Below are 20,114 nucleotides of genomic sequence, written 5' to 3'. Positions count from 1 at the left end.
TCTTTCTCGTCATATTTGATCTGTTAGCATATCAATCTATATTATAGAGCGGTTCATGATCAAAATTACAATTGTAAATGATAACTGATACATAATGTTCGATGGTAATCAATTATTATTATTATTATTATTATTATTATTATTATTATTATTATTTAGGAAATCTAAATTTTAGTCAGTGTTAAATTTACAATTGAGCATTTTTAAAATTGACTTTAGAAACTATTTAATGAAAGTGCAGTTTTTTTCTCCTTTTTATCTTACCTTACAAATTAAATTTTTTTTTCATTTAAACTTATTTAACTAATATTTCCCCAAACGTTTCATTTATTCAATTTCACCAATTTCAATTATTTCAGATAAGGAATGCCTTCCATAGTTCAATGTGTCATATGCACAATGCCTATTTTCTCGTTTAATCTTTCAGTGCTACAATGTGGTCATACATTTCATTCTCGGTGCATTATGACATGGAAAAAAAAGTATGCTTATGAAAATTATGCAACATTTATCAATGATTTCTTTATGATAAATCAAATATATTAAAATCATTTGAATCAGAAATAATAATTGTCGGATCATTTGGCTTAAAAAATGGTATCATCAAGTTTTGGTAGCTGAATTAGAGATAAAATATTTGTCGGATTATTTGAGTCAGATATGATATCTGTAGATTTATTATAATCTAAGTGATTCAATCGTTTTTCTTTTTTTTGTTCTTGGTATCTACCGGATCATTTGAATTAAAATTGATATCCATTGGTCATTTGGAAAAGAAATTAAGTTAAATTAAATTATGCTAACATATTATTTAAATTTATTTACAAAGAAAAAAAAATGAAACATAATTTTTATGTTGATGAAAAAAACGAGAGAGAGAGAGGGAGAGAGAGAGAGAGAGAGAGGAAAAAAAAAAGCTTTTTAAACTTTAGCGCTATGTGACTCGCTGTCCAATTTGTCGCGGAAGATTTATGAGGAATGGTGCAACTAAGCCATCATTTATTCGTGAAGGAACGAATCAGTTATCTACAAATAGTCGATATCCAATTGCGCTACATAATATTGTTAGTTTGACTTAATTGCATTTTAATTTAAAAAGAAAAAGGAAAAAAAATATTAGTAAAAGGAAAATAAATTAAAAAAAATATATAATCTTACTTGCTGGTTAGAAATAATAAGTACAAAGATAAGATAACAAACTGTTAATTTGTATCATTCAAAATGAATTCTGATTTCATGCTTCATCCTCAGTGTTACATTTCGAATAGGACATACTCCGATTGAATTTATAAATTCGAAAAAAAGTTATTAAATGATTGTAATTTATGCATTAGGTTAATTTACTATAAAAAGCAGTAATCATGTGAAATATTCCCGAGAATTCTCTCAAATTTATTATGCATAATATTTTTGGATAATTATTTTCTATAAATCTTGACGCCAATTCTAAGTTCTATTTTTTTTTTTTTTTTTCATTATTAAAGGAATTGATTTCATAGATTATTTCTAATATGTTACTTACAACTTTTTTGTTTTAGCTCGAAAGGCGCATGAAAAAAACTTTAAATCAGAAAGAAATGCATGCTGAATATTTTTCCGAAGGAATTAGACTGGTATGTCGTGACTGACTGACTGACTGACTGACTGACTGACCGACTGACTGACTGACTGACTGATTGATTGATTGATTGATTGATTGATTGATTGATTGATTGATTGATTGATTGATTGATTGATTGATTGATTGAATGTGTTACTGCTGAGTTTTTTTCGTTTTATATTTAAATATAATTTTGATTAAAACAATAGAAATATTGTTGACTTTTGTAAGCATCAGACAATTAATGTCTTTCTTATGCAAATTCAATTTCTCTCAAAATAAATGACTAATCTATTTAATGGATAATTTATTTGATTCTGTTAGTACGAAAAAGATCATTTGCAATATTTATTTTTTACTAAAAAAATTATTTATATTTATTTATAATAGTAAATTATTTTGAGTATAGACTAAAGCTCGATGTCTTAGATTCATTGCTATCATATCACACAGCATTTGATATCATTATCAATGATTACAAAATCACTGTGTGATAATCATTCCCTTATTTGTCACACTAATTGTGATGTACACTGTATCAGAATCATCCATCTTGCATTCAATTTTAATTTATTTATTTGATACAATTCAATAAAATGCAGTTAGCATAATATCATTAAATAGACAGTATGTATACATATTTTAAATCGTACTATTTTCATACCTATGAATGAATACCTGTGCTACTAACTTTTTCAGTGCTTTCTTCTTCAAAAATTTTATGAATTCGAATTAAACTTTGCCAAATGGAAAAAATCATCATTATGTCCTAGCTGTTTGGAATATTTTTGTTTGAATGATATTTGTATATCACAATGTAGTCGTTCAATTCATATTCCTTGCTTTGAAAAATGGAAAGAAGTAAGTTATCAGTGATATTTTTTCTAAAAAAAGTAATCATCCATCACTTTAATTTTATCAATAATTTTTGTGCTGAGAGAAAAAAGGAAATTCACGCCATATTTACATGAAAATGAAACAATGAGTTCTTTTAACCTTAATATTTCGTACCTATCATAATTTTTACTTCTATAAGATAAAGTAATGATTTTCTATCTATTATGAGTAATTATTATTAATTTAATGCATCCAAATATATTTTTTAATTAAACTCTTATCATCGTTTCTTTTTTTTTCAAATCTCTTGCAGTTGTACAGCAAAAGTTTATCGAAATTTGTTAAAAGTTAATAAATATTAATTGACAGGTGTAACTATTGCATAATGAATTTATGCCATCTTTCAGGTGAACAAACTATGTCAGATATGTAATAAAAAAAGGAAATTGGAAACTGTGTATAAGGATTTGTTAGTGATATTAGATGAAAAAAACTTTCCATTTTACCAAAACGATTCAAATGAGCAGGTAATTCAGGTTTATTAGTTTGAAATTCATACCAATCCATTAGCTATAAAATGAAATGGAATATAATCATTTATCAGCTTTTATAGCATTTCTCTTAAATGTACCTTTTTTTTCTTCGAAAATTATAGTTTCTCAGAAATATTTTCTCTTTACTAATTTTTGTTTTATTTACTAATTTTTGTTTTATTAATTGGAATAAGTAATAGCATTTACGGAAAGCTTAAGAAAAAAGTATGTGAAGTTGATAAAATTATGGAATAATTAAAGTATTACTTTGTTTCATGATGAAAAAGTAATGAAAGATTATCTAATTAAAGACTTCCCGTAAATATTAATATTTGCTTTCACAGCATTTATCATTTTCTTTTAAGTTTATATTACATATTTCAAAATTTTACTCTACTTATCATGAAATTATCATAATTTCTGGTTTTATAAATGAAATCATAATTTTATATAAATTTCTTTTTTGTACACTTTTTCTTAGAAAAGTCATATGAATTAAAAAAAGCTTGAAGTAATCTCAATTCCAATTATTTGTGATTTTAAACTATCAGTTCTGCTCACAGCACCTCCATCAGTTTTGATATTAAACTTATTTTATACATATATAATTAATAATATTTTCATGAAATTCTCATTCTGATTAGGTCGTAGCCTCAGATTTCCTGAATTATCTTTCCGGAAAAGTTACATAAACATATTTTATGGTTCACATTAATATTTATTTTATTTTAGTCCTATTTTACCCCAATAATATGCTAATTCTATCTTTTCTTGTATTCATCTCTCTGCTCATTTGGTATTCTTTGCAAATGTATTCAATCAAACTTTTACTACGTTTATTAAATTTAGTCAGAAATAAAGTTAAACTAAAATTCAACCATTACTTTTAGGAAGTAAAAAAATTTATTTCTAGCTTGAGGATGAATCTGACAAACTCAAACAACAGAATGCCATCTTACATCTTAGAATGGCAGAAGCTGCTTTAATGTTAGAAAAGGCAATGAAACTAAAGGACGATCAACAAATTAGAAGAATGAGTCAATAAGCTACGTGAAATTATTGTGACTTAATTTGTTTTCATTTGAATTGAAATTGAAAAAACATTTCCAATCAAATTATTTCCTTCATATTTCCTTCGACATTTTATATCTCTGTTTGCAATAAAATAAATTATTAATTGAAAGAAAAAGAGAAACATTCTCGTCCCGCATAAAAATGCTATCGAAATTTAAAATTTTATAAATCTTCAACCATTGCAACTTTTTGCTTTTACTTGTTGTTTACATTGAAGGGAAAGAAATAATTTTTCTCATTGTTGATCATTTGTTTTTTTTTTTTTTTTTCTTGAGAAAATGTATAAATATAATGCTTATTTCATTGAAAATAATTGAAAAAAAGGTGATCAGACTTGGTAAATTTTTTAAGTTTGTTTTTAGAAATTAAACCTTAAAAAAATGATTAAAGCTAAGCAGAACAGGTTTCCATTCTTCGCTATTTTTTTGCATAAACTGTTTGAAATTTATGGAAATACCAAAATATTTAAATGATTGATATCTTTAATTTTAAATGCATTATACTCGTTTACTTTTACGTTGTCAATTTATCATTGACAGATAAAAATTTTGATAAGATGAATGATATTGAAGAATTTGACAATCCTAGCAAAGAATCTCTTTTCAACAATGGAAATGATAATAAATATCGGCGGATGCGCAAAAAGACAAACACAGAAAACTGCTATTTCTAGGAAACAATACTGAAATACTGTAAATCACCAAAAAATGGTAACTTATTGAGTAATTTCGAAATTATTCCCTCATAAAAATATCACATTTAAGGCAGTACAATCACATCAAAAAAAAAAAAAAAAAATACAGGAATATCTGAAACAACAACATAGGAGGGAAAATCAGAAAGAATTGGTTTTTTTAACTCAATAAGCAATGAATCAGTTAGATTGCTAATCGCACATAGTTTTTCAAACAAAATCCAAAACCATTCTATTTTTTTCCTGACATTTCTGTATCTTACAGTACTGAAAGACTAATTAATTGGAGATCAGATATAAAATGATAGTGAGTTAGATCAGTTTGCGAAGTATACAATTCTATGTGCAGAAAAAAACATCCTAAAAAATGGAACCCATACAAGGAACTACCACATGACCTTTCAACCTTACCTCCTTTAATCACTGAAGTTATAAAAATGCTAAACCGAAACAACAAGATATAATATCAATATGTCAAAAATAATGAAACAATATCATAATATCAATATGTCAAAAACAATCAAGTAATACCAACATAGTGGAGCAGCGAAAATCAAATAAAGGATTGGGAAATAAAGAGCAGAAACAAATAAAATCATACAATTAACGAAAAGAAAATAAAAAGCATTTAACTCAGAACATGAAAGTCAGATTTAATGGACAGTTCGCAGGCACAAGCAAAATATGTTGATTTGCCCATTAATTTGTTTAACAATTTAAAATTTAATCAAAGGCACCTAATTAAGAAAAAATTACACATCGGAAAAGTTCCATGACCATAACAATCGTAAATCAGCAATTCGTTGCTCAAATGTCACTGAAGTGTCACGACATGCAGCCAGGTACCGATTCGATTTTGTCCAAAATTTACCATACAATTGGTAAATGAGCTTATCGCAAAATACCTGTAAAAAACTTAGTTTGTTTCAATTATATTAACCTGTTACTTGACTCATTTTCCACTAACGGCAAGTTTCTTGAACTTGTTACTGTGACAGGAGAAATGGATGTGTTTTAACGTGAAAAACAATATACTAAAATATGAAAAAAGCAAACATTTAAAATAATTCACACCAGAAAAATTCACATTTATCTGAAATTTTATTAATTGATAACTGAAGACCATTTTTTTTTTTTTTTTTCAAATGAAAAATATTAATGTGTGGATGGGAATTGTCCTAAGAATAAAAACAATAAAAATAATGAACAGCTTTATCTTGTCCTACAGTCTTATTTCCCACCTCCTTATTCCAAACTATCATTTTCTCCTAGTAAAACCAGATTATTTCAAAGCCCATAATGATTTGCTCCTTTTATTCGGGAAAAATTACAACATAAATGTCATAGCAACAATTCAATTATTCTTACAAAAATTTGCTTCCTTTATTTTTTCCTTTCTTACATTAAAAATACGCTATCATATTCTGAATAAAGATTTGAAGGGGTCGATTACCAGCATTTAAACAAACTGAAGCTTCAATCATAAATTCTCATAAATCAGTTAGAAAGAAATTAAAAGGAAATTTAGTGACAACTGTAATTATTTCCCGTGGCGACAACACTGCTAAAAAAATTATGGGTATATCAAATTCTGTTTAAATGACCGATTAAAAAAGATAAATTAGTTGCAATCTCGCAGCTAATTAAAAAAAGTAGTCAACAACTTGATCATAGATTTACGTCATAAAAGGATTATTTTTATCAAATTTGTTGGAAATCAATATGCTTTTGCAACTTCTCGCACTGATCTTTTTAATACTTAAATGATAAAGGCTATGTGTATAATTTCACCAAATGAAGTTAAATTTGAAAATATACCTTTGCCTCGTCACAGCAATATATGGCTTCATTTGTCCAGTTTTTTTTTTTGATTCAAAAGAAAAAAAAAAAAAAAAGAATAAACGCAGGAAAAACGAATACATGGAGCAGGATTAGCGTATAAAAACATACTTCTAAATTACTATTTGTTCGATCAGTACAGAATCCCGTCTCATTATTGCATTTAGCATAGCAATCGAAATAATGACAATCCTCATCTTGTTTGCATATTCGACTAGTCAATATGGCTTTCAAACGCGATTTAGTATACAACATATCCGCGTCCATTACCATGAATCTGTGAATTTCTTTATATATGAAATAGAAGTGACATACTCGATTTCGACTTTCAAAACCTACTTTTCATCTATGTTTGAAATGAATACGAGTAAAATCCCTCTGTTTATCGTTTTTAACTAAATCAAACCCCTTTCAAAGAACAAAGGATTCAGAAATACTCAAAAATTACTCAGAAAAAAAAAAATACTCAAAAAATAAAGAGAGATTTTCCTTTTTTTTTTTTTTTTTTTTTTTTTGAGAAAGATGTAATGTTGCAAATAATACGAGAGGCATGAAATTCCATAGAAAATTGACGGGAATTGAAAAATTTTAGGAACTGGACTGACCTTTTCGGATAATCAGCAGCAAGTCCAAGATTATCAAATTTTATATCACACCACTCTAATGGTTCGTTCAAAAATTCATCGAACAATTTCAGTGTTCCCATCAAATGAAGCAATATTTTAGCTTTTAAATTCATATAATAACCTTTCATATGGAATGGAACCAATGTTTCCACCTGGTAAAAATGTCCACATGTACCAATAATCTGAAATATGAGTGTTCAATAAACCAGCACAAGAATTTATGGTTTCTTTCCATGTTTAACTAATTGAGTTCTTGAAAAACAAATTTTAAATATTTCTCCTAATTCCATTACTGTTCTGAAAATAAACTCCTCTGACAAAAAAATTAAAGAATATATGAAACGAATTTATTTTACCTTCGGTGTAACACGCGTAAGAGGTAAAACTCGAAAAGTAATATATTCATCCTGGGAAAGAAGTGCCCACAAACTTCGACGATCGGCTTCAGACAACGAATCACGTCCCTTACGAACATACATTGGCCAGAGAATTTCAATCAGATGATGTTTGTAGTGTGAAGGCCAACCCAACCTTAGATTATAATTAACTATACCGAGGACCTACAAGTAAAGAGTGGTACAAAATAAATGCACAATAAAAACAGAAAAAAAGACATGCATATAATTTAAATGAAAATATTTTAAAATAATTTCAGCACATACTACATAAGTTTACGACTATCAGCATTTTTCGATAGATATATCTATCCTGACTATACATATGTCTTCTATTATTAATATTACTATTATTTGCAAATCGCATCTGTCTTTTTTTCTTTTTGAAAATGTTCGGTTCACTCATTATTCCTCATAATATTGTAAAAAAAACCATATAATAACGTCATCGGTTATTAAAATATCGATTCATTCTTTTCCAATTGTCGTTTTTTGGATCTTTTAGAAGATTATTATAAGAAACTTTCTTTTATGGTACAGAACAATAAAAAAATTTAAGTTGTCCAGAACTTTGGAGTCAACTTAAAAAAAAAAAAGAAAAAATTCAAAAATTTACAGCATCAAAAAACAAGCTCTCGTTAATTCGTGGATCCAAATGTTCAAATTCATCAATATATAAATGTTGACTTTTGAGTATAACCTCTTGTCCACCATCCTTGATCGTGATAACAATTTTGTTTCCCTCATAAATATCCAAAATACTCCACTTTTTATGATAACATAAGCGGTTACACAAATCACCACTCACTTTTTGTTCCACATAAGCTTTACATAAATCTAGTAAAATTTTATGCGCCCTAAAATCAACAAAATTCTCCAATGTCCCATAATATTCAATCGTATTGAAATCACTACTGCTTAGCGGTTGAAAACATCTGCATATGTTGTTAATAGCTTAGAAAGGAATCACTGCTGACGATAGTTCTACTTTAAAGTGATCATAAATTTATTTTAGATTTTACAGATGCAATGAAAAAGTTAGACATAAAAGTTAATGATTTCACTAACCGTGAATGATTACTCGGAGTTACTACTGATGCCACATCTGAATGCATGACTGCACTGCTGTTCCAGTCTGTAATATTTGAAAAATTGCCAGCTATAAACAAAAATTGATATTTCAAACTATAAGTTTACATAGTCTAAAATGGAATAAAAAGCAAAAAGCAAAAAGAAAAAAAAGAAAAGAAAAAGCAATTAAAAAGTCAGGTATTGAAACCAAATTACTTGAATTTTAAAAAAGATTTGATACAAACAAAAATATTCCTCAAAATTAATCATATTAAAAAGAAAATAAATAGCTTACTTGAATATATCAAATATAATGCTAATAATGAAAAGAGGAAAACCATAATGCGACCTGGTTTAGAACAGAAAAACAATCGAACAGTATAGGGTCCAAGATTACCAGAACTGAAATACAGATAAACTGCAAAATAGAGAAAAACCGAACAAAAAGGAATCATGCAAACCTAACCATTTTCTACTTTAGCAAAATTAAAAGAAAAAAAAAAGTAAAAGATGAAATTAAACAAAATAATACAGTAAAGAAGTTAGAAATTTTGCCAGAAAAATAACTGCATATGCAAGGAAAGAAAAAATGATGCCGTTGATATCACAGCATCGTATTTCTTTCATATGTTGAAAATCTTACCATCCGATGGATTAAACAGAAAAAATCTGACAACTAATAGTATATGCAATTTAGGTTAGAGAATAGAATGAATACATACTTAAAAGACAGCTAAGATCTCCAACAGTTCAAAAAATTCAATCATAGTCCAAAATCATTTTAAAAAATCGAAATCGATGAGCATTTGCTTAAATGAATATGAAAGAAGACCTGAATCAAACAAGCTAACTTTGGAATACGAAACTACAGTAATTCTGTATACTTAACAATTAACTCTTAATCAATAATAGAGGTTTTAGTAAAATAGACTGTTCAGCGGTGTTGATGACTATCGCAATTCAAAAATATCAAAGATCACAATAAAATGAATTCTTCGTGGTATCACTACAATTACTAAAAGAATATTTATTTTACATAGAGAAGTTAGTGATGTTGAGAAAAATAAAAGTATCGTCGAAAACAGATATATTACAGATTTATCGATAAAAACTGAAGCATGGAGATGACTTTTTCAATTACTAATAGAAAAAAGATTTGGTGAAAGAAGAAAAAGATAATGAATCTATAAAACAACACGAATAACTCTCCTGACAGCAAGGAAAATCAATGGAGTAGTTTTTTTCATAAATTAAGCTCAACATTTTCTTCAAAAAAATATCTAAATCCAGCAAAGTTTCAATCTGAAAAAAAATTTTTTTTTAAAATAAACTAAGTTTGTCGTTACTTGATTAAAATAAAATTTAACTACACCTAACCTTGTCCTAAGACAGCTGCAACAATCGAATAATTCATCATCGCTATCATCCTCTATCAATCCATTCCGCAAATATGACATGTTTGATAAAGGTTTCGGATATTCCACTATCGTTCTTGTCATTATACCACCCTTACTTTTCTCATTCATCCTCATACAAGTAACTCCATTACCATCCAGTCAACCAGCACACGTACGTGACCTTCTTTAACCTTCATATCAAATCAGAAAAAAAAAAAAAACCGCTTTGAATCTTTCGAGCGCATACACATCTGTTTATGTATTGCATATGTAAATGTGTCAGTCATGACATGTATACATACATATATATATGAATTGTCGATATACGTGAGCGTGAACATTTCAACGTAAGTATACCTGTGTTCTTACTTTTACATATAGAATGAATGCATAAAAAGCATCAGAACTGATTCCGATTTAAATTTTACGATAACAAAAAAAGTGAATCCAAACCATCCAAATCCCCCAAATAAATCCGAAAAGAACAAAAAACATATCGAATCCATCTCACATGCCTCTTGCTATTCCCTAACAAACGACTTCTTGTTTACTAAAAAAAAAAAAAAAAGACGGAAGTCCAACCAAACCATTCCGACAAATCCGGCATAACCAAGAAACTTTGTTAAGTTTTCTGCTATCCTCAAACTGTCGGTAGTCGCAGAGCTTTGTATCGTCGTCCAGCTAAGCAATCCTTCCTGTAGGATGTGCACTATTTTGCTTCTCTTTTAATCTCTTCCTCAACACTATACTTTGCATTTGTATCTCTAGCACTTAGCAAACTTTCTACGTTCTCACAACAATTCGTGAGTCTTTTCAACTCTCTATGTATATTATTGTGAAAATTCTGTCATTTCCTGCTTTCTCCTCTTTTCTTACAGTATTTTTTATCGTTAACTTTTTATTTTGTAATATTGTCAATATTTTCTTGATTTTTGCTGGGCAAGTGGTGACACACTTAGCAGCTGCTCCTTGTTTTGTAACATTCCGGATTTTGTGGTACTTCAAATCCGGAACACTGTTTATGTTGTGCTTTTAGCAGAGACTAAACGATTAAATGGCTAAAGATTTGAACGAAACAAGGCGAGAATTAGCTGATCTTGTGAAACGTCGTACCGAACTTGCAGTAAGTTTAAATTAAAATTACTTTCCCTATAATTCATCTTATGCCTTCTACATATATTCATTAATTTGTTTTAAGCTGTCCTGAGCTTTTACTTGACATCTTCTATATAAAGTATGATATGATAACTTGTTTTTATAGCTTTATAGGACGTTTGAAACAGTTCTTCAGCTTTATTTTCTGATTGAATTTTCTACAATGAAGCTTCCTCACTTATAACATGTTTTTTAAAGGAAACACTTAGTGCTCTTGAACAACAAATTTACAATTTTGAGGGTTCATACCTGGAAGAAACGGCCGACTATGGAAATGTCGTAAAAGGTTAGACATCAAGACAGAATCTTCTAGACTTTGTCTGTGTCATACACCTTGTTAGTTTGAGTGATCATGAAGTTGTTTGTTTGGATTATTGCAGTATATTTAGATGTCTAATCTTTATATACTGATTTTTAGCCTTATGTGCTGAACTTTTTATCGGTAATATTTCTGCAGTCATGAATTATACCGATTACTCCAACATTTTCGATTTGAATTTCTGCTCTACTTATTTCAATGGCTTTCAGATATTTAGAGAAGCTTAAATATGTTATGGTGTTTTATAGGTTGGGATCGATTAACACTCGTTGCACCACCATCAAAAAATAGCTTAAAATTAGATAAAAAAGGTGCAAGGAAAGGTATGCGTGAATCGGAGCGCTTATTTTCTAGTTCTTCGGTTACCTCACCAGCATCATTAAGTCGCAGTGCTATTCAGCAACCAATACACGAAGAGAGTCCAAACAATAGTCCAAGGCCTCTATCAGGTAGAGATGTTCCGTCAAAAAGAAGTGGTAGCAAGAAGAAGTCGCCAAAATGATTTAAAATCCATGTAGCAACTCCACTTCTTGTTTTCTTTTATAATTTTTGATAATGTTCAACTTCAAACCTCGATCTCTAATTTATAATCTTGGATATAAATTCAGTATTTAGCTTTTTCCAAGATGAAAATCAGGTTTTGTCTGCACAGTTTCATGGACTGCTAGGTTTTAAAATAAGCGATATTTCTAATTAATCGAAATTTCTGCATCATTATGCTATATGTGTTTCATAAATGCAAATGCGGTACCTTAAGAAGTTTATATTGCTGTTTTAAGATATTAACCCAGTTTGTTTTATATTTTTTTCAATCATGATTGGTTGGTGATTTTGGGATTTATTAAATTATATTTAAATTTTCTAAGATCAAAAATCGTTTTTTCACATGTCTTCCCTTTCTTTCATCATTTTAATTTTATGAATATGCAAGACTCTCCTTGTATTATTGTTTTTTTTTTTTTTTTTTTTGTATATTATTTGTATAGAATACTTTCTAATGTTTAGGACGATGCATGGAAATTACGAAAAAATAAGAATAAGCATATTTTTGCCTGCTCAGGGATTTTCTATCTTACCCTGGTAGCTGTTGATTTCATTACGATGTTATTACCCTGCTACTTTAATATTGTTTCTGTGAGTCCTCCCTTCAAAGTATCATTCAACTTATCACGATATCAAGTTCTCAGTAAAAGTAGTTTTTATTGTTTGAGATACGGGATTTGCACATGCTCCTGAACTTATCTATTTGTTCAAAAAAAAAAAAAAATCAATAAATTATGTATAAGAACAGTGAAAGTGTAATGTGAAGATGCACCAGCACATAAACGCTGTGAAATATTCCGAAAGAATTTAATAATTTTGAATGATGATGGAATGTGGAGAACGTATTGCAATAAGTGTTTAATAGATTTAAGCTTTATTTTTAATTTTGCTTAAATTAGTAAAGGACGGAAACAATTTAACTTTTTACAATATAAGCTGGATTTCAAGAAAATTTTTTGAATAAGGCATTACAGAGTAATTTCAGGTCCTTGTGGAATAGATCATCGCTATTTGATAATGGCCATTTAATCAACTAACAGTTACCGAGAGGAATATAGGTTGATAAACAAGGATGGACAATGAATTTTTGTATGTTCATAGCTGTGACCTCGAGGGGAATGTACAGTTACGAATTGGTTCTTTAGAAGGGAGTACATCACTTTTAGATAAATCCTATCGTGTTGTGGGTGGTAATTTCTTCATCACCGCTTCGGTTAGCTTTTTTAATATATATTTTCTATCTTTTTAAACGTTTGAGAATACCAAAATTTGTATATTAAAGTATCTCAGAACTTCGTGATGACTTCAGTACTTATAACTTTAATCTAGGTTTAGGTAATCTTCACCAGTAGTTCAATAATGAGAACCGTTATTGAATTTCAAAATTCGTTCTATCCATTGGCAGTTTTTTATAGGTTTATTGCAATAAACGACGAGTGGGTGTACCTGTTTCGACATCATACAAATCTCCACCAAGTCATGTTCGTACAACGCTTCATTCCTGGGATGAATGGATTTTGTTACCTATCAAAATAAGGTTTACTTGTTGCATGATTTTATTAAAAACTTGCACTTCATGTAGTAAATTAGTTTGGCTACTGCTAACAAGAATTTAAAGGATCTATAGTTTAAAATTTTTTTCAATGTTTCAAAATTCGAAAAAAAGAAATTTGTGATTTGATCCTTAGGCTTGGGAAGGATTACAATTGTTAACAAGATTTTAATTTCTTCGTTTAGAATATGTTTTCCGTACTGAAATGCTTGAGCATTGACTTTTTTAGCCTCCTTAGAGTATTAATTAAAAGTACTCAGAAATGCATATAGCTTTTCTTAATTGTGTTTCTTATTTTCAGTGAGCTAAGCCTTGATTCATTTATCCATGCATGCTTGTGGGATGTATCAGATAGCTTAGACGCACGATTTATAGCACATTCATCCGTTTCGCTGTTTAGCAAACGCGGAGTTCTTCGAACTGGTACTATTGCGCTAAAAATGGAAGTGGCTACAAAACCTGATGATTATTTGAGGCCACCTTTACCATCCAAGGTCCGAAATGTTGGACGGAATGATACAGTTTTGTAGTTTTTTTTCCCAGCTTTTTGAATATGTCATACTTACCAATGTTGAGACTAATAATCTATTCTTTTTTTTTATTATTATCATTGTGAGTTGCGTTTCCAGCTGGTAGAGTGTATTAAGGAAAATTATATACTATAGATTAAGTTATTTGTATTGTTATAGTTCACAAAACAAACAGGTGTCGATCGCTTACAAAAGCGAACAAAAGAATATGGTGAGAGACTGATCGAACATGTTGATTGGCTTGATCGGCTTACATTTCCACGTATTGAACAAATCAAGAAAGAAGTTAGTTGCTTCCGATATTTCTCATTGTACTAGTCATTGTGATAAAGTGTGAGATTCTTTGAAATGAGAAGAAACGTGAATTCATAACTTTGTAATGACAACTGAATAGAAATCAGTACTTAACTAATTGAAAAACTAAAGCACGTTATGGAAAAACAAAGCGCTATTACTTAAATGTTTGGCAGATGGAGATTAATCGTAGCACAGAACATGCGAACAAGACAGACAAATCTGAAAATAGAAAAACAAACATAATTTTATGTTTAAAGATATTTTCTTTAACGAACAAATGAATTACATTTCAGCGTGAAGTCGAACAGCGTTGCTTATATTTGATTGTTGAAATGGCGCGAGTTGTTTTCGGGGAATCTATAGTTTCTGTAGTTTATTATGAAGATGAAGAAGAGTTAAAAACACGGAGTGTTTATCCATTAGTCGATCCAGAGATGGATTTGGAAAATGTTTGTGAGCTCAAGCATCACATGATGACGCGTTCTTCACGTGCTGGTGCACTTGAACGTGAACTTAAACCAAATGCTTCTGCACGTCATTATTTGGAAAGGATAATCCAGGTGTATGATTCTTATTTTTTTACTAGTAAAATTAAATCCAGAAATTTATCGCCTTCGCTAATTTTTCAAGAAGTTTAACATTTCTTATTTTAGTATGGTAACCGGTAATTATAACAGGAAACTGCTATAATGCAATATTGTCAAGTTCACTGATAGCCTTTACATGTTGATTACGTGACAGGCCACTTTTTTCGTAGTTTTCATATGTATTTAACAAATACAGCAGTTATTGCTAAAAGTGTTTCTCTCTTTCAAAACGGTGTTATTTTTAGAAATTTTTTTTTTCAATTTTTGCTTTCATATTTTTGATATTTTTTTTTTTTTTTTTTGTTTTGGCATGTTTTGCAATCTTTTTGTTTTCTGTTGTTAATCATTATATCTATTTCAGTTGCCACCAGCACATGCTATAAACTTTGAAGAGCGTGATTTAATATGGAAATTTCGATATTTTCTTCGGAGTAATCGTAAAGCATTATTAAAATTTGTTCGCTCAGTGGCTTGGAATAAAAATGAAGAAGCAGCTTATGCTCTCATCCTTGTAAAGTAATTATTGTTCTGCTACTATATTTTAAAGTTATTTATGTATAATTTGTGAGTTAGAAATTGCTTGGTAGTATTTAGATAATAGCTTGTTATCTTTTCTCTGTCTAATCACTATCCACTCCCTTCCCCCCTCTCCTCCCCCCCCCCCCCCCCAAAAAAAAAGAAAAAAAAAACTTGAGAAACTACTGAAATTGAAAGTTTGCAACTCTGTTTTTTCTTTTTATTTATTTAAGAATTCGAACTGAAATATTAAATCTTCTTGTTTATCGGATCAAATTTTCCAGTGAATGGTCGCCGCTGGAGGCCAGTGACGCCTTGGAACTTCTTTCGCCAACATTTCGACACATCGAATTGCGCCGCTATGCAGTATCGCGTTTATCACATGCTAAGCCCGAGCAAATTCTATTATATTTGCCGCAACTCGTGCAGGCACTTAAATATGAGCAATTCGTAATGAAAGTTTTGGACGAATTCGAGGTATTTTTATCAATTTTTTATATTTTTTAATTTTCCATTTCGGTTGTAATGGTTAATGGTAATGTAACTAACAAGCGTTGAGCTTAGCATAAGTTGAAATAATATGCTCTTACCAATATTTCTTTGATATCCATATATGTCTACAAAAAAATTAGAAAATGTAGAAGTGTATTTGGTTTTATATTTGAAGACTTGAGGCAATTCTAGAAATCAGATAAAATAGCAATTCTTACATTTTTTGGTTTATTGTTTGATAAATAAAGTTATTACAAGATTTTCGATTTTTTGAGATAATCCTCTGATTATTAAAATCCCTGCACAGGTAAGAAAATGGAAAGAAAGAAAAAATATTTGATGATATTTGCTTGGGTTATGTAGACGTGAGCTGAAGTGCTTGAGTTACTTCACTATAGCTTTAATAATCAAGGTATTGCCGCAAAAATTTGAAATATTGGCAAAAATTCCAGAAATAACGTAATCATATATCATTCTGTTTTATTAAAAAAATTCGTTACAATAGATACTACAAGTTAATACAGGAACAAAAAGAAATCCGAAGGAAAATTGATGATGCCAAAGGAGGAAATAGTGAATTGACAATGGAAAATGGTCAGGAAACATATAGTCAGCAAACAGTTGAACAGGCTATGCAAAAATGCTTAACAGGCGATGATCTTACTTCATTCTTGATACGTTCTGCTTGCAGTAATCCGTCGATCACTTATTACCTCTATTGGTACCTCAAAGTTGAGGTAATTATAAAGTTTATTTCTAAAATTTTGCCTTTTTTCATGTGCATGATAACTTATTGTTTTAATTGTCTTGTTTGTTTTTACCTTAATATGACAGAGTATTCATTGTACAATATTTATAGATAGAGGCAACAGCGCAAGTCAATACGGTTATGTCACGCATGTATAGCTACGTTTTGTCACTGTTATTATCATCATTACGAAGTGGTGGTAGTGATCTGAGAAGGCGAGCTGCTTCGCTTGATCAGCAAGAGGTAAGGTTTTCAGTTGATAATTTTAATAGTTACGTGAAGGATATTCAATCTTTGTTTTTTCAAAAAGCAGTTATTTTCAGTAGATTCGGATGATATTATAAAGTTCTCATCCTTTTTCAAATTCCTAGCATATTTTTCCACTGACTTGTTTATATTTTATTCAAAAAAAAAAAAACTTTTAATACCGTTTATTAAATCTATGTTATAATAATTTGTTCATGGCCGAATTCGTATTCTTCTTAGAAAAAATAAGTCCACATGATTTTCTTGCTCTTTTACCTTTCAGTCTTATTTGTAATTTTTATTTGTTAATTTCGAAGTTTGAGTCTTGAAAAAAATATAAAATGCCTCTTTAATTTTGGCTTTTCCAACTAAAGGAAGGTTTTCAGATTTTGATTGAAATCCTAGTGTCAATGGCTAAGCTTGTATCACAAGAAAGTGGCGGGCGAAGTCAAAAGGAAAAAGCTTTGCGGCGTTCATTACGCGAGCAACATGATTTGCTTAATCTTTGTGGTCTTCCATTACCGCTAGATCCAACGGTGCGTGTAAATGCGCTATTACCCGATACGGCTACACTCTTCAACAGTAATCTAATGCCAATGAAACTTACATTCAGAACTGAAAATAACGGAAATTATGTGACAATTTTCAAACGAGGCGATGATTTAAGGTATTTTTGCGTGCAGCGTCAAGTATGAATCCAAACAAATCGATTTAAGCTGAAAAAAAAAATTCCACTCATTTGCATTAATTTCGCTTTCGATTTGCAGCTGGAATGCATAGGTGCTTCATTTCCTCAGAAATCACAGTAGTATTTTCATTCCTTAGATAAAGCAGTTTTTAGAAAGGATGAAATATTCAAAAAGAATTTTTTTTTTTTGAATAGAAATCTGATGGAAATGCTGTTTCAGGCAAGATCAGTTGATTATACAAATGATTCGTTTAATGGATGATTTACTTCGTGCAGATGGTCTTGATTTACGTCTGACACCATATTCTGTTCTTGCCACATCTACTTCTGAGGGATTTGTTCAATTTATTAAAGCAATTCCACTTCGTGAAGTGATCTCGAATTGGGGTACTGTGCAGGTAATTATCGGTTTAACTTATATTTTGTGCATTATTTGTTGTTGAATCTAAGTCTTGAGGTTTTTTTTTTTTTTTTTCAGTACAATATTGTTGGTATTAGTTATATTGTATACGAAGTATTCTTAGGAATATTAGATCACTTTTTTATCCTCTAACTCGTCCATAATATCATTTTTAATTTTTTCTAGGAGTGCCTTCGATCATTTCGTCCTTCCCCTAATGGACCGTTTGGAATTGAAACGGAAGTTGTTGAAAATTATGTACGTTCTTGTGCTGGCTATTCGATTATTTGCTATGTGTTAGGAATTGGTAAATTTCGTTTTCATTTTCTTATCATTTTAGTATTCATTTTTGAGTAAAGATATATACGAATTTAAAAACTGTGATACTGCAGAATTTCATTTGATTTGCTTATAAAACTTTTTAGGTGACCGACATTTGCACAATCTTTTGCTCTGTGAAAATGGAAAAATGTTCCATGTTGATTTTGGTTATATACTTGGAAGAGATCCAAAACCCTTTGCTCCACCACCAATGAAATTGACTAGTGAAATGATTAGTGGTATGGGCGGTTTGCATAGGTTCGTTTGCATTAGACTTATTTTATTGGAAAGTATGTAGTGATGAGGAGAAAGGGTCATTTAAAATGAAGAATGTTGGAGATGTTGCCTCAGCCATAATGGAAATCAGAATTAGTTTGATTGGATTTATTTCCACTAATAAATTTGGATCATCATTTCAGTCGCTATAAGTTGCAGTTGGCGATTTTTTTTTGATAATTTTGAGTACTATATGACGTCGATAGAGCTTTTTTGTGCAGCGCTAGCTGAATTTTGTTTTATAATATTGAAATTAAATTTATGTAATTAAAAATTAGCGAAGTTACAATTAAAATTATGTGAATTTAATCCTTCTAAAGTAGGGTTGAATTATTTGTATATTTTACACTTTTTTGCAGTAAGGAATGGAAAGAATTTCGCGGATTTTGTTTCTCGGCATTTCGCATTTTGCGACGGCATGCTAATGTTGTTCTAAACTTATTTTCACTTATGTTGGATTCCGGTATACCGGATATTGCAGTTGAAAAGGAGAAAGCGGTGCAGAAAATTGAGCATAGGTACGCCTTTCCGATGCTTTTTCTCATTTCTTTTTAAAAATTATTAAATCGAAGTATGGTAGCTGTAAATATCTTCTTTTTTTTTTTTTCTTTGGACTTTTTATGTTTTCTTCTAGATTCCATCTGACATTGAGTGATGAATTGGCTGAGCAGAAAATTGAACATTTAATTGATGAATCAGTGAATGCAAAAATGACGAAGCTTACGGACATGGTGCATGATGTTCATCAGTTGATTACTAATTAGATTGTATGTTTTTGCAAATTTAGGTAATTTGATCAACTTTGAGTCTTGAATTTATACCTGGTTGTATTCCTTAGTTGTTATGACAGTTGGCAAAATTAGTACTTGCTTATTTCTGAAACCTGATTTGACTGTTCTCGAATTTTTAATATGAAGTGGAAGTAATTTGCTTAATTTGTTGCACTTAATTAAATTACTTATTAAATGGTTTATATAAAGTTTTATGTGGTAACAGTAAAATTGGATCTCAATTTATAATGTGAGTAATTTTGTACATTGTATATAAGTTTGCTTTGTGTTGTAAACTAAATTTTTTGTTTTCATGATTAAAACCTTTACCATTTATGTATTTGACTTTTACAATAAATTTTTTTCCAATACAAATAGAGACCTACATGCATGGCACCTAAAAATAGTTTATATAAAACGGTAGAGTTTATGAGAGTAATTTCAAGATATCATTTTTATCACTTACATTCCTTAACAGAGACTTTAACTTTTAATATTCTCGTTCTCGTTACTTGTTCTGTATAATCACCATTGAGTTATAACTCTTGACCTATTACGTATACGTCATAAGTTGTCATTCATTTATGCAATTTGTAGACTGATTTTAA

At 29.6% G+C, this 20,114-nt stretch overlaps 4 protein-coding genes across 6 annotated transcripts; 3 read left to right on the top strand and 1 right to left on the bottom strand.

The window, feature by feature from the left end:
* Positions 1-434: 434 nt before the first annotated feature.
* On the top strand, positions 435-4,015 carry Bm295 (Uncharacterized protein; the record flags this gene model as incomplete). 2 transcript variants are annotated; one of them, XM_043080083.1, is made up of 6 exons in its annotated part: positions 435-482; positions 933-1,064; positions 1,539-1,613; positions 2,300-2,461; positions 2,845-2,964; positions 3,884-4,015. In XM_043080083.1, the coding sequence occupies 6 exons, from the start codon at positions 435-437 to the stop codon at positions 4,013-4,015; spliced, it is 669 nt and encodes a 222-aa protein (XP_042936017.1). The 2 variants fall into 2 exon arrangements, with proteins under 2 accessions (XP_042936017.1, XP_042936018.1); XM_043080084.1 differs by lacking the exon at positions 1,539-1,613.
* Positions 4,016-5,490: 1,475 nt separating this feature from the next.
* Positions 5,491-10,168, bottom strand: Bm2912 (uncharacterized protein; the record flags this gene model as incomplete). The annotated part of the gene is made up of 8 exons (XM_043080082.1): positions 5,491-5,643; positions 6,689-6,854; positions 7,183-7,385; positions 7,560-7,763; positions 8,215-8,455; positions 8,667-8,733; positions 8,965-9,071; positions 10,047-10,168. 8 exons carry the CDS (start codon positions 10,166-10,168, stop codon positions 5,491-5,493), a joined length of 1,263 nt encoding a protein of 420 aa, XP_042936016.1.
* Positions 10,169-11,120: 952 nt separating this feature from the next.
* Positions 11,121-12,042, top strand: Bm1687 (sarcoma antigen NY-SAR-91, putative; the record flags this gene model as incomplete). Its single annotated transcript, XM_001893409.2, has 3 exons — positions 11,121-11,189; positions 11,420-11,507; positions 11,789-12,042. The coding sequence occupies 3 exons, from the start codon at positions 11,121-11,123 to the stop codon at positions 12,040-12,042; spliced, it is 411 nt and encodes a 136-aa protein (XP_001893444.1).
* Positions 12,043-13,155: 1,113 nt separating this feature from the next.
* Positions 13,156-19,500, top strand: Bma-vps-34 (the record flags this gene model as incomplete). Of its 2 annotated transcripts, none has more annotated exons than XM_001893410.1 (15): positions 13,156-13,296; positions 13,499-13,620; positions 13,937-14,129; positions 14,325-14,450; positions 14,756-15,022; positions 15,411-15,565; positions 15,850-16,042; positions 16,582-16,794; positions 16,917-17,048; positions 17,438-17,718; positions 17,960-18,137; positions 18,326-18,446; positions 18,565-18,718; positions 19,096-19,254; positions 19,371-19,500. In XM_001893410.1, the coding sequence occupies 15 exons, from the start codon at positions 13,156-13,158 to the stop codon at positions 19,498-19,500; spliced, it is 2,565 nt and encodes an 854-aa protein (XP_001893445.1). The 2 variants fall into 2 exon arrangements, with proteins under 2 accessions (XP_001893445.1, XP_042936015.1); XM_043080081.1 differs by having other exon boundaries at positions 13,937-14,156.
* Between the last annotated feature and the right edge of the window lie 614 nt (positions 19,501-20,114).

This window comes from Brugia malayi (assembly GCF_000002995.4).
Source record: "Brugia malayi strain FR3 genome assembly, contig: Bm_v4_Chr3_scaffold_001, whole genome shotgun sequence".
Taxonomy (NCBI): Eukaryota; Metazoa; Nematoda; class Chromadorea; order Rhabditida; family Onchocercidae; genus Brugia; species Brugia malayi.
Note: the sequence above shows the minus strand (reverse complement) of the source record. Positions and strands in the feature narration are given on the sequence as shown.